The sequence below is a fragment of the Melospiza melodia genome, chromosome 1, assembly GCF_035770615.1.
Source record: "Melospiza melodia melodia isolate bMelMel2 chromosome 1, bMelMel2.pri, whole genome shotgun sequence".
In the NCBI taxonomy this organism is placed as follows: domain Eukaryota; kingdom Metazoa; phylum Chordata; class Aves; order Passeriformes; family Passerellidae; genus Melospiza; species Melospiza melodia.
In genome coordinates, this window is record NC_086194.1 from 4,326,150 (window position 1) to 4,339,027 (window position 12,878).

The window sequence follows — 12,878 nt, forward strand, 5'->3', positions numbered from 1 at the left end:
GAGAGGTGAGGGGAGGATCAATGGGCTTCCTGCACAGAGAGACTGACATAGTGTCAAAATGCAGAGTATTATATCCTAATCTCTGGAAAATTTTATATAATCTAGCACTTGCATTTTGAAAATCACCTATCAGAACCATAGAATCGTTTAAATGAGAAAAGACCTCTAAGAACATGAAGTTCAACCATTAATCCAGCACTGCCAAGTCATAGGCTTAGAAACGAAGGGAGGAGAAATGGGAGGAGAAACATTTCTAAATATTCCTCTGAGTCCCCTTGGATGTCAGTGAGGAGAAATTCTGTACGAAATGAGCCCTTTTTGAAGGCAGCACCACAGGGGTGGAGGCACTGCTGGGAGGGCTCCTCTGCTGCACTCACCACCACAGTGGCCGGTGTCAGGTGTATCTAAATTTGCCTTTTCTTGGCTTTAAGCTTTACTTGTGTATCCTACAGTCTTGTTCTGTAAAGGGTTTCCCCACTGGACTCACAAGGATAAAGCCTGCTGCCTGTTTTAATCCTGATTGCTGCTTGAAGTAGAGAACATGATTCCCCTGGACAGGGGGATCAAGGGATCAGCTGGGGTTTTTTTTGTTAGAATAAGTTAGAAGGCAGGCATGGTTCCATGCCAGAAAAGGGGACGAATCCTCCAAAGCAGGCAGTGTTTTCTGGAGACTCGGCTCTGGGAAAGCCCCTGTGTCATAAATGCCTTTTTCTGTCTTTCAATACAAGTATTTTTGTCTGTGTTTCACTCTGTGACTCTGTGAGCTCTGTCTTCTCCCTAATTTTAATCAGGTAAAATTTTAAAAATCACTCTGCTTTCCCTGGCTCCATTTGATTGACACCATCCTTGGGAGGGAGATGTGTGGAAAGCAAATCCAAGTGTCTGGGGAAGCAGGATATCAAACCCATCTATGCTACACCTGGCTCCTGGTGTAAATCACACAGGTAGAGTTACATTAAATTAGCATGATCTGAAAAAGGACCACAATCTACTGCTGATAATCACACTTAACTTTTTGCCCCATCAGGATTTCTACAAAGACTTTTTCCAAAGGAAAAAATGTAAAATAAATTGCAATGAAATACAAAATCATAGATAAACCTGGGTTGGAAGAAACCTCTGGAGATGTCGACTCTCATTGCTGCTCAAAGCAGGGCTCAGGGATTTTTCCAATGAGGTACAGAAAATCCCCAAACTTAGTTTTGAAACACATTACTTCCCTGTGGCACTGATAGGAACTCTTTGAATGTCTTTTCCTTAAATAATGTAAAATAGATTGGAGCTCTTCCCAATTTGGATCAGAAGAGATGTGCAAGCATGGTAAGAGACAACCTTGGTTTCATTCATTACTGCTGGTTCTTTCTGCCTCCATGCAGGGGAATTTCAAGATTTATACCTTTTATGGAATACTGAAAGACATGGAATTCTTGTGGAGAAGCTGCACAAATTTTAATTTTAAAAATATCCAAATATCCAAATTTTAACTCAAGCCCTATAAGGATGATGTGGTTTTGCAGCCTAGCTGAATTTTGTGCTTACACCTGTCAGAGATTCCCAGGCTGGTGTGCAGAGCCACTGTTCTCAGGGCACAAGTTGTATCTGTACATCTCAGCAGCATCCTGAATTTTTCATGTGGCTGGAAAGAAAGGTCTGTGGGGTCTGTCTGCCATTCACCACTAATTCTGACAGCTGCAGCTATCTGGGGAATATTTTTCTGTCCATGCTCACATGGATTATCCAGCAGTTTTAAAGATTTCAAATGACAGTAAAATAAATCCTTTGTTAAGTCTGTCAAACACCTTCTGTACCTGTTCTTGGGGCCAAAAGTAAGTTGAACCATTTTAGACATAAAATTTCGGTCCTATACAGACTAGAACTTGTTTTGTTGTGGGTTTGGTTTTTTTTCTGGGATGAAACTCAAGATTCAGTCAAGTGCTCCTACCAGTTTATCTGGAAAGAGAGTGTCTGGCTTGCTTTCCACCTAAAAAAAGAACACAAGACAAAAATTACACACCCTGAAGCATTTCAACAGCAGGTGTCTTTAGCTTAATGTCTCTACCTCTGTTTTCATTAGAGGGTAAATTGCCTCAGCACTGACAATAATCTCTTCCTCTCCTTTTCATGCCTCAGGATGTAAAGCAGCATTTATTGACAAACAAGAAATACCCAGAAAACTCCATTTCTGAGCAAAAGGAAATTCTTTATTACCATATCTCTGATAAATAAACATGAAATGATTCATCTCCTTCCTGCTACCATAACTCACAAAAATGCTGCTTGCAAAGGGTGCTGACACAGCAGCTCAGCACAGACTGGACCAGGAAAAAAAAAGGAGAGTAGATGGATGAAAAGATGGTTTAAAAATGCAAAGTGGTGAGCAAGCAGCATAAAAATCTTTTCCTTTAAGGTCTGGAAGGAAATTTCTCTAAGTGCTTTGGTAGCTTCAGCTCTACTAAGATGAATAAGTTGTGGAATTTTAGAGGAGTGTCTTTATATTTTTATGAGATGTTTTCCTGGTTAATCCACAGGCTGAGTCCACCCACTTTGCCACCTTCTCTGCAGTGTCCATGGAAACACTGGGGTAAAGCTAGAAATGAATTTTGTGGGCCCAAACAGCCAAATTGTTTTTATTGGCAGTGGGGGATCCCAACGCTAATTTCATCCGATCCTTCAGGTGAGAGAGGTTCCAATCCTCACACAGAATTCAGGTAAAATTCAGCCTGGAAAAGGCTGAGCCATCCTAATCTAAGGCAGTGTTATTATTTCTACCTAAAAGAAGTTGTGAGCTGAAGAAATCTGATGCAGAGAGCTGCTCTGGAAAGGGATTTTGACTGATGGTCAGCCAGGCCAGAGGAAGTAAGACAAGCAATCCTGGCTGAGGCACAGCAGGCCCACCAGCATGTGTTTTAATTAGGTACTGCCCGAGAGAAGCATTGTTCTGTAAAATCTCAGACCTCTGGAAACTGCTGAGGCTGATAGCTGCGATATTTAGAGGAGTTTTAACACGAGTGACTAGCAGGTCCTCCAGCTCTCCTGCCTGGAAGAGCTCTCGTGTAAAACAAGGCGGCACAAACAGCTTTGATTCACAGATGTTCATCGCAGGCAAGTGTTGCCAAAGGTGGCACTAATTAATTGCTGTGAACAAGACAGGCTTCAGAAATCAAATGCTCTCATGCCTGAAGCTGGTGCCTCTCAGCGAGGATTTAAAGGTGTGGGGCCAGAGGATCAGTCACTGTGAACTCTCCTGATCCTGTGGCAAAAGGAACAGCAAGGTGTATGGCAAGTTGTAACATTGGCAGGGTGGTTTCTTCTGTAGCTAAAGATTGGGTGGATTCGTGGGATTCACCTAATTTCAGTTATCTTCAATTCCCATCTGAGCTCACTGTTTTCAGCTTCTTTCACAGACAAGGGAAGGAGACAAAAGTGGGATGTGAGTGCTGAGATGGGTCACAGACACTGAGTTTGGGGTGTTGTGGAGTGAAGCTGGGCTGCTCTGTGTTGCTGAGACTGCAAACGGGAAATGGAGAACACCCTATAAGACTCCCTATAAATAATGTCTTTTTTCAGCCCAGTCCTACCTATGATGGTAATTTGTTAAGCCATAAGATGTCTTAAGAACTGCCATCTCATTTCCTATGTCCTTGTTAAAAGTTTAGGGTCCCATACTGGACATCTTGTGAACATCTTATGCAGAGACTGAAGTGCTAACAGGAACCTGTGCTTAGTATTCAGTCTGTGTGCTTGCATTTATTTCTATTTATCAACATCATTTCCAGACCCACTGTTTACCACACGGAGCTTTGTGCTGCTGCTGGCTCCAGTGACTCTCAACACTGAGACAGCTGAAGGGCAAGAAGTAAAAAGAAAAAAAAAAAATCATGAGGAGCAAGTCCCTTGTTTCTCCTTTCTGCCAGAAGATAAATAAGTTATTTGTTTATTCATCAGTGTCTTGGCAGCAAGATTTTTGCAAGCAGTTGGTACACCAATGGAAAATTGGAAAAGCAAACTTTATGGTCACATTCAGGATAAGTGTTGTGTCCAACCTGAGAGTCTTAACTCACAGGGATGCCTAATTCTCATCTTTTTAGAAGGTGTTGCACTGCCACAGGTTGCCCAGAGAAGCTGCTCCACCTCTGGAAGTGTCCAAGGCCAGGTTGGATGGTTTGGTTTAGTGGAAGTTGTCCCTGCCCATGGCATGGGATGGGATGAGATGAGCTTTAAGGTCCCTTCAAACTCAAACCATTCTGAGATTCTGTCATATTTAGTTTTAAGTAACACAAACGCATTTGCCTCCATGCTTTGAGTCATTTCAGCCACTCAGAATAGAAAAAAAAACCTGCAATAGAAAAAAACCCAGCAAGCACGATCCAAAATAGAAGGCAGCTATTCCTGGGAAGAGTGATGCTTTTCTTCAGGGATGACACAGCACCATTAGGCTAGAGATAAAGAGACATAAATTATGTTGACAGCTGAATTCTAGACAAGTGGATGGAGAAAATCCCCATTTCATGCATTCCCCCACTTGCTAAGCCTGGTTCTTCTCCTGTGTGTACCTCCAGTGTGGATTCACTGAAACTCACATGGCTACGGAGTGTAAAATTGGATTATTATTGCTGTGACTGACAAGTGGATATTTGTAAAACTGCTTCTGATTCATTCACCTGCCAACTGCTGAGTCAAATTTCCAGTCCTATCCACTAACACTGACAGTGTCAGGAAAGAATGGCAAGAAATATCCCGAACCTTTTTGTTTGTTTTTTGGTTCATTAAAGTTCTTGCTATTCTTGCCTTGTGCTGTGAGCTTCCAGAGAGCCTGAAAACAGTTTTTGGGGGGAAAAAGGAGAAAAAAAAAAAAAGTGATTTTCAAACTTTTCACTAGAAAAAGTAAGTGAGCCGCATTGCCAGATGATGGAAAGAAATAAAACAAACATTAAATTTTTCCAAAGAAATTCCTGACATGCTGAGTGATAACCCCACACAAGGAAATCCTGAAGTGACTTGGCAGATCTGGCTGGGGACAGAAATTGCTGATAGCTCAGCTGCTAAAATAATTGAGAGCTCAAGGAATTCAGAGCAGCCTGTCAAGGGAAGGATCCTCCCAAAACTTTGTCTGGTGAAGCTGCACTTCAGCAGGCAAGTTTCTTAGGCAATGATAAAGCTTGTCAGAAATGAGAGTGAGCCCCAAGAGACATCTTTATCTGGCAGAAAAGCACTTTTTTGGTTTCATTGGGTACCCTAGATCTCCATTGATTACAATATAGGCTCAGCATTAAAATATTGAGGCACCTACAGTTATTGATCTCAGTCCACAAGAGAAATCCTGTCCGTAGTAATATTTAAATTGCAGGACTACATTGGATGTCTGAGCTTCAAGACAGAATGAAAGCTGCTCTAGCATGTAAGGGGACATGGCAAGCTGAAGATTAAAAACTTATTTGAGCCCAAAAATCCAGACATAATATTGAACCAGAGAGATTCAGAGAGGAAGGGAAATGGAAGAGGACAGAAACAAGTTCTATGAATTTCTTTGCAAAGCAGTAAATCTTCCAGTTTTGCTTTATGTTCCCAAAAGTATTGTAATCAAAGTTCTTTTTGTTGAGGCCTCAACACTAAGCTATAAATGATTTTAAGCAAAAAGGACTGGGGGTTTAGCCCTTAAGTTGTGCCATTTAATTTGAGACTGCTGATATAAAAAAATCACCCCTTGAAGAGTGAGCATTGTATGAAGACATTGCCTGTCAAGGGGGAAAACAAATACAAAATTTAGGAAAGAATCCTAAAAAATACATCCTGAAGAAAGAACTTCAGCAGAAAATACATGAGTCAGATTTTAGTGTAATCACAGTGGATTAAAGCTGGAGGCAGGAATTGTCTCAGTCTTCATTTGATTGTTTAGTGCCATATCTCCTTCAGTGTGGTAAAATACAGGTGAGCACTGCAATCTAAATGCAAAATGCAGAAGATATTTCTGATGAAAGAGTGAAAGAGAGAGGCTGAATCACACATTTCTCTCTGCTATTTGGAAATCCAAGATTTATTTCCACAGAAGTAACTTGGAAGTTATTTGGAAATAATCAAGTTGTACCAAGAATCCACCAAAATGTCGTATCTACTTAGAGATGTGTTTCTACTTATTCAGTGTGGCTTGAAATTCTTGAACCCAAATTAGGTGATTCCTCTCATGACACATTTCCCCCCTCTCCCATTTTTAAGGTGAAACATCTCTTAATAACACTTTTCACCATATTTTTTAAATTTTATTTCTGAAACTGCTTTGGCAGGGAGTTTTGAACAGTGTCCATGTTGCCAGTTGTCCTTCCCAGCCTGGATCAAGGCACCTGAAAGCCCCAAGCAGCCAGATCAGCATCCCCAGATGTGGCAGCTTCGCTGTCCCACAGCTGGCTGGGCAAAGGGGAGCACCTGGCAGGGCCTGCAGCCACCAGAAGAATTCTCCCAGCCCATTTTGGGCTCGGTGCTCCCTGAGGTTTGTGGTGCCCTTGGGAAGTGAAGAGCCAATTGCATCTCCTTGGCAATAGGATGTGCCAAACACTGAGCACCAGGAAATGCCCTGGGTTGTTCCATGAGAATGCAGTGGCCACATGAGTTCCACAGTAAAGAAAGCCAGAAAATCTATTTTACGCTGAAGGGGGTGATGCTTTCAGCTAATTTTCCTTCTTTCTCCCCACTCCCAAGGTTTCCATTACACCCCAGAGACTGCACTATTAGGAACCATTTCAGACAATGGAACTTTCTTTAAATATCACAATTTTTTCCTCCATCGTACTTAGATCCCTCCTTCCAGTACCATTGCAAGTACTGACCTACTGAAGAGGAAGAAGCTCTGTGCCTTTGCTTTGTCAGAGCTTTCCTGTTTTCCTGAGCCATGCTCGTTACCAGCTCTGACCCACCATTATTTCAGGAAACCATCACATTCATAATTAATAAGAACCCTCCAGCTAACTTTGCTCCCTTGCAGAAATTATTCTGGTTTCAAATGTCATCATGGCATTCACTCATTCTGCAAGAATGAGGGGGGATCTCCTCCCATTCCTTCTCCCAGCTTGGCCTTTTCCAGGTCTGGCACACCCAGATCAATTCCCCTGCCACTCTGAAACAGAGCTGAGATGCAGTCAGGAGGGAACAGGGCAGCACAACACTTCAGAGAATTGTGGCTGTTCTGAGCTGTCACATCTCTGAAAGGGCTCTAACTTTATTCTTTTAGGGGATGAATAAAACATCTGATACATAGTTAAAATTGGATTTACTCAGATCTTGCACAAGAGGCCTAAACCTATTCAAGTTCCAAAGGGGACCCAATTTGTCCCCAAGTGGGGACACATAGAAGAAGGCTCTGGAAGTCACCTGGAGGGATGTATTTGGTATTATCTGATGTTTCCTTTTAACTGAAAGACATCTCATCACCCTGAGAGGTCCTCCAGTGTTTCAGAGAGATAAAGCAGGCACCTGATTCAGCCCCATTTCACCCTTTTGTTATTGATGTCTTGTGTGATGCTTGTTGTTATTATTAGAACTGCTTTTCAAGTTATTTAATTGTATTGTAGAAATTCCTCAGGGCTATGGACACAGCAAGGACCTTGCTGTGTTAGATGTGACACCAAGAGCTGCCCATGCCCTTCCTCCAGTGAGGATTCTTTCTGTACAGTTTCACCACTGAGAGCAGTGGGGATACTGAGACTTTAAAGGTTCTTTCAGGAGCTTTAAAGAGGAATAAAAATCACCACCAAACAAGCAAAAAGGGGTTATCCTTGTATGGGCATGACTGCAAGCCATGTCTGAAAGTCATCTGGGCAAGGACTGAGCAACTGGATCCTTGCCATGATCCCATGTGGAGACTCACTCCATCTCTGAGTATTGATCTCAGGGGTGCCCTGGAAGAGCAAGGTTTACATTTCTCATGCCATTTCCACACATGGCTGTGAGGGCAGGGAGGGCAGGGAGTGATAACTCTGCTAGACACAGGAACTGGGCTCCAACAGGGTCAGTCATCCAAAGCTGTAAGATTCCAGTTCCCTGATCATCAACATCCACCCCAGAGCAACCAGAGGGCCAGAAGATCCTTGGGCAAGTCAGCAGGAAGATGGGGGGTGACCTTGCTCTGCCTTTCCTTACACAGAGGTCCAGCCTGGCAAATATCTGTAGTTAAGAGCAGAACAAATGCCTTTTGTTTCAGAAACCATGGCTGTGTGGATATCTGTGTCTGTACATCTCTGTTTCCATGTTAACCTTGACCAACCTCCCCCATAAATCCAGCCAGTAGGATTCATGATCCTACAAGTTTTAGAGAAGGACATGACTGGGAGAAAAGTCCCCAGAATGAAGGAAAAGCTACAATATGAGCTCTACCCTAAAAGAATATCCAAAGGGGAGTGACCTTATATGCAACCCAGACAACAAAAACCTTTGGTTGGACTTTGCAACCCAGCTGCAAGGGAAAAAGCCTCGGGCATGAGACTGTGGGAATGATTTGTTTAGTCCTTAGATAGTCACAGTTTTGGGGTTGTTTTGCTCTGTTTCAATACAACTTTAAAGATTACGAGGCTCTGGACAGCACGATAAACACAGATAAATCAAAGGAGAAAGTAATGGAAAACCTTCCTGGTTCCAGGGCACTTGATGTCTGTGCTCAGGCAGCTCCAGGCCTCTCTTGCCCATTCCCATGAGTTCATGGAATCCTGTCACGTGTGAGTTTCCAGTCCCGGAGCTGGATGTTTAAATGCAATAAAAAATTGGGCTGGATTTATTCCTCCCTTTTGCATTTTCATGAACGAACTCATCTTAATCGGAAGCATGCAACTTTGGGATATGGCTTTGTTTTCTTTTAATAATGAAAGGAAACAAATGCTGGTGTGCAACAGGCAGAAAAGGGAAAATTAGGCAAGCTTAAATATTTACATGTATTCAAACTGTTGAATAACCAGGGGAAAAGGGAAAATAATGCTGCTTTTTGAGAACTTTTGCCAGTGTCTTAGGAGGATTCCAAGTTTTCTTGTGTATATGTGTCCATCTCCTTGCTGTGATGTTTGTGCTGTCCTAAATGGGATTCCTGGAGGAAATTAGGAATGTAAGTCTTGTTGTAGGTGTTTTAGAGAAGGTCAGAGGCTGTTTTATGCCTTTCTGAGCAAATGACAAAAAGCAAAAAAATTCAGCAAGGCGTTAAAGGAAGATGCCCAGGTATTTCTGCATCTGAGTAAGGCTTGCTAAGCTTTTGCAAACCCTGAGAATTTGCTGGAATTCTTTCCTCTGTGCCACTATGGCCTTTATGCCAGTTGATTTTGATTTAAAAAACCCCAACAAACAACAAGGAGGGTTGTTTGGGAAAGGCACTTTCTTGGGGGAGAATTTAGAAAAGGCACCATCTGCTTGAAGGAAACAGCTGGCGACAGGTGACTGCCCAGGCAGGGTATGGCACTGCTCCCTGAGGAAATCCAGCTGGGCTGGGAGGGAGCTGCTCCTGTCTGCTCTGCCCCAGAACTGTGACTGGGAGCTGTGTGCCTCAGGACACAGCTGGCCTTTTGGGGACAGTCCCAGCTGCAGCTGGGGGAAGGTTCGGACTGTGATTCACGCACAGCTGGCTGTCCTCTGGGCAGATGGGCTGGAGCAGAGGGGAAAATAATTTTATTAGGCCCATTGCTGGCACTGGGAAGCCCAGGGCTTGGCCTGATGCCCACGCCCAACAATGCCACAGACACATCCATTGTATGGAGAGGCCAACTGGACATGGAGGGCAGGGAGTGATAACTCTGCCAGACCCAGGAACTGGGCTCCAACAGGGCCAGGGTCATCCAAATCTGTAAGATTCCAATTCCCTGATCATCAACATCCACCCCAGAGCAACCAGAGGGCCAGAAGCTCCTTGGGCAAGTCAGCAGGACGATGAGGGGTGACCTGTTCTTGGGATCTCTCGCTGGTCAGAGTAACCCCAAGAAAAGTTAGAAAGTCTCTTTTCCCAGCCCAGTGGTCGAAGAAGGAGTCAGAACTCTTCAATTCTCAGTCTCAAGGTTGTTTATTGTTCCTTATCTATAAAATATTTTCTCCTGTCCATCTGAGGTCCGTCCATCAGGACAGTTCCAGGCACTCTGCCTGCCCCCAGGGTGGTATAACATATTAAGACATAACCTCTTAATACTAAAAATCACGTATACAATGTTTACAATTACTGTCCAATACCCATCACCTGTGTTAGACAGTGAGCTTCTACGCTAAACCAATCTGTAAATGCCAACATCACAGCAGAAGATGGAGGCCAAGAAGAAGAAGGAGAAGGGCTGGACAGGCTCAGATTTCTCCATCTTGCCTCCTGAACCCCCATTCTAAAAACCCCAAAATCTATTTTTCCACCCCGTGATAACTTCACTATCATTCTACTTAAACTGTCGTGGCTTGCAGATCTTCATCTAAGGTTGGTAACTTGCTCAATGGGTCATAGTCAAACCCACAGGTGTTTTGAGCTCTGTGCCAGAGTCTCTGAGCCCCCTGGCAGGAGTCTTGGAAATCCAGGATAGCTGGAGGGATGTCCTGAATTCTGACAATCTTGCTCTGCCTCTCTTTGCACAGGAGTCTAGCCTGGCAAATATGTGTATTTAAGGGCGGGACAAATATCTTTTGTTTCAGAAACCAAGTGCTCAAGAGTCAGCCAAACAGGCAGGTTTGGGGTTCCCTGGATAGAAGAGTGTACATGCATCGGGGAGTCCTAAAAGGCTTGGGGGAAAAGGGGTTTCTCATGGCAGCTGGGAATAGCAGAGGAGGTGCCCCACAGCCTTTAGGAAAGGTGTGCTGATGAATTTGGTCCCCCACACCTTGGGAAAGGTGTGCTGATGAATTTGGTGACCAATAAGCCAGAACCTTTTTGCCCTGGGGTACAGAGGGAAGTGGGAGATTTGCTTCTCAGTATCTTTGAGGTGGATATCCTCATCACACCTGGTAATGTTGCACGGTGGGCTTGAGGGATGTCCTGTTACTCTTGGAGGACAGGCAGGTGGTTCAGTGCACAAGGTCAGAGAGGATTCTTCCTTTCCTTCCCAGGCTCGTAAGGGGCCACAGAATCATAGAAAGACTTGGGTTGGAAGAGACCTTAAAGATCCTCCTGTTTCACCCATCCTGCCAAGGGCAGAGACACCTTCCACTATCCCAGGTTGTTCCAAGCCCTGTCCAACCTGGCCTTGGACACTTCCAGGGATGGGGCAGCCACAGCTTCTCTGGGCAACCTGTGCCAGGGCCTCACCATCCTCACAGGGAAGGATTTCTTCCTAGCATCTAATCTAAACTTCTGGCTGAAAAAGCATCCTATTGCTGTGTGCTCAAGCAAAGAGTTACTCTCCCTCTTTTTATAAAACACCTCTGCACACTGTGCACACAATGCAGTTTGCACCTGGGCACTGGGGGAAGCCTGTTGCTCCTGAAAGTTTTCAGGCAGTGGAGTTAACATTTTACCTAATGCCAAGCAGAATGGGGTGATGGTAAAGGGGTTATTAATGTTCCTGCGGGGCTGTATGGGGTGTATCCAACGCACCTAATTTTGGAAAAGATCCCCACTGCACCCAGAGCCTGGGCAGGGAGAATCCTCTTGCTCCCGGCCACTTTGGAGGCAGTGGAATTTCCAGCGCACGGGAGGGTGGAGGAGGCTCCCCGTTATTCCTGGAAGCTGGTGTGGAAGGCGTCCCCATCGCTGGGGGAAGAGGGATCTCCATCACCCGGCGCTCGGCGAGGGGGCTCCCCACGGCTCCGCCCGAGTGCGGCCCCGCTTCCATCCAGCGCCCCATGGACGGGGGAGCCCCTGTGGCGCTCGGAGCCGGGGCACAGCACGCTCCCCCCGGCTGCTGGAGCCTGTGAGGGTCGCGCTCCCCCGGGGGCCCCCCGCCGCCTCCATCCCCGAGGAATCCTGGGCGGAGGGCGGGCTCGGCTCCCCCTTCTCCTTCCCTCCCTCCCTGCCAGCCGGGGGTTTGCTCTGGGACGCGGCGGCAGCGCCGGGCTCGGCTCCGGGACGGCGGGCAGGGGTCGAGGGCAGCAGGCGGGGGGCGATGCCGGCGCCGGGGCAGCGCCGAGGGTCCGGCTGAGCCCCGGGCACCCCCCGAGCCCTCATGGCGGGGCGAGCGCCTCAGCGCAGCCTCCCCGCGGCAGCGGCCGCCGCGCTCCTGCTCCTGCCCGTAAGTGCCGGGGACGGGAACGGGAAAGGGACGGGGGGTGCGGGACAGGGACCGGGAGCGGGACAGGCACGGGGAGGGAGCGGGGGGACGCCCCAGGGCCGCGGGAAAGCAGCGGGGCAGCCGCGGGCGCTCGGGGCTCCGTGCGGGGACCGTGCCCCGCTGCCCCGCAGGTGCGTCCCCGGCTCTGGGGCACCGCGGGCGGGCACCGCTCCCTGCCAGCTGCCGCCCGGGGATCCGTCCGTGCCCGTGGCCCTTTCCGGCTCCATCACAGGTGCTCTCAGAGACACCCTCTGCCCGCTCACCTCTGCAGCGAGTCCCTGCGCCCTTTTAGTGCCCCCTGCCCTGTGACACCGCCAGCTTTGCTCGCCAGAGGAGGTCCCAGCACAGGGACCCCGCTGGGGTGGCAGCTCCTTGCCCCAGCGGGGTTTTCCCTCGGATTTCCTCGCTCCGTGGCGGTGCCCGGTGCCCCGGCCTGTGTCCCGGTGTCTGTCCTGGCACCATGTGCTCCAGCAGCCATCGGTGGCAGGGGTGGCGATGGGCAGGGCTCAGCCCACGCACCCAGCCAAGCTCTCGCTCCGAGTTTCTCCCGAGTGAAACCCGCACGAAGCTTTTCCGCCTGGTCCTTCTCCATCACCAGCATCCCCCCCCACCCCGGGAGATGCTGGCACGAGGTGGAAATAAGGTTGGCCTCTGTCGGAGCGGGCTTCAAAAGCT

The 12,878-nt window shown here is 46.9% G+C and overlaps 1 protein-coding gene across 1 annotated transcript in view; it reads left to right on the forward strand.

Moving 5' to 3' along the window:
* Positions 1-12,068: 12,068 nt before the first annotated feature.
* The window catches only part of CRHR2 (corticotropin releasing hormone receptor 2), a 149,280-nt gene continuing 148,470 nt past the window's right edge, over positions 12,069-12,878 (forward strand). The window contains exon 1 of the mRNA XM_063175490.1: positions 12,069-12,164. Within this exon, the coding sequence (XP_063031560.1) occupies positions 12,099-12,164 (66 nt within the window). The 5' untranslated portion in view covers positions 12,069-12,098. The remainder of the gene's footprint in view (positions 12,165-12,878) is intronic.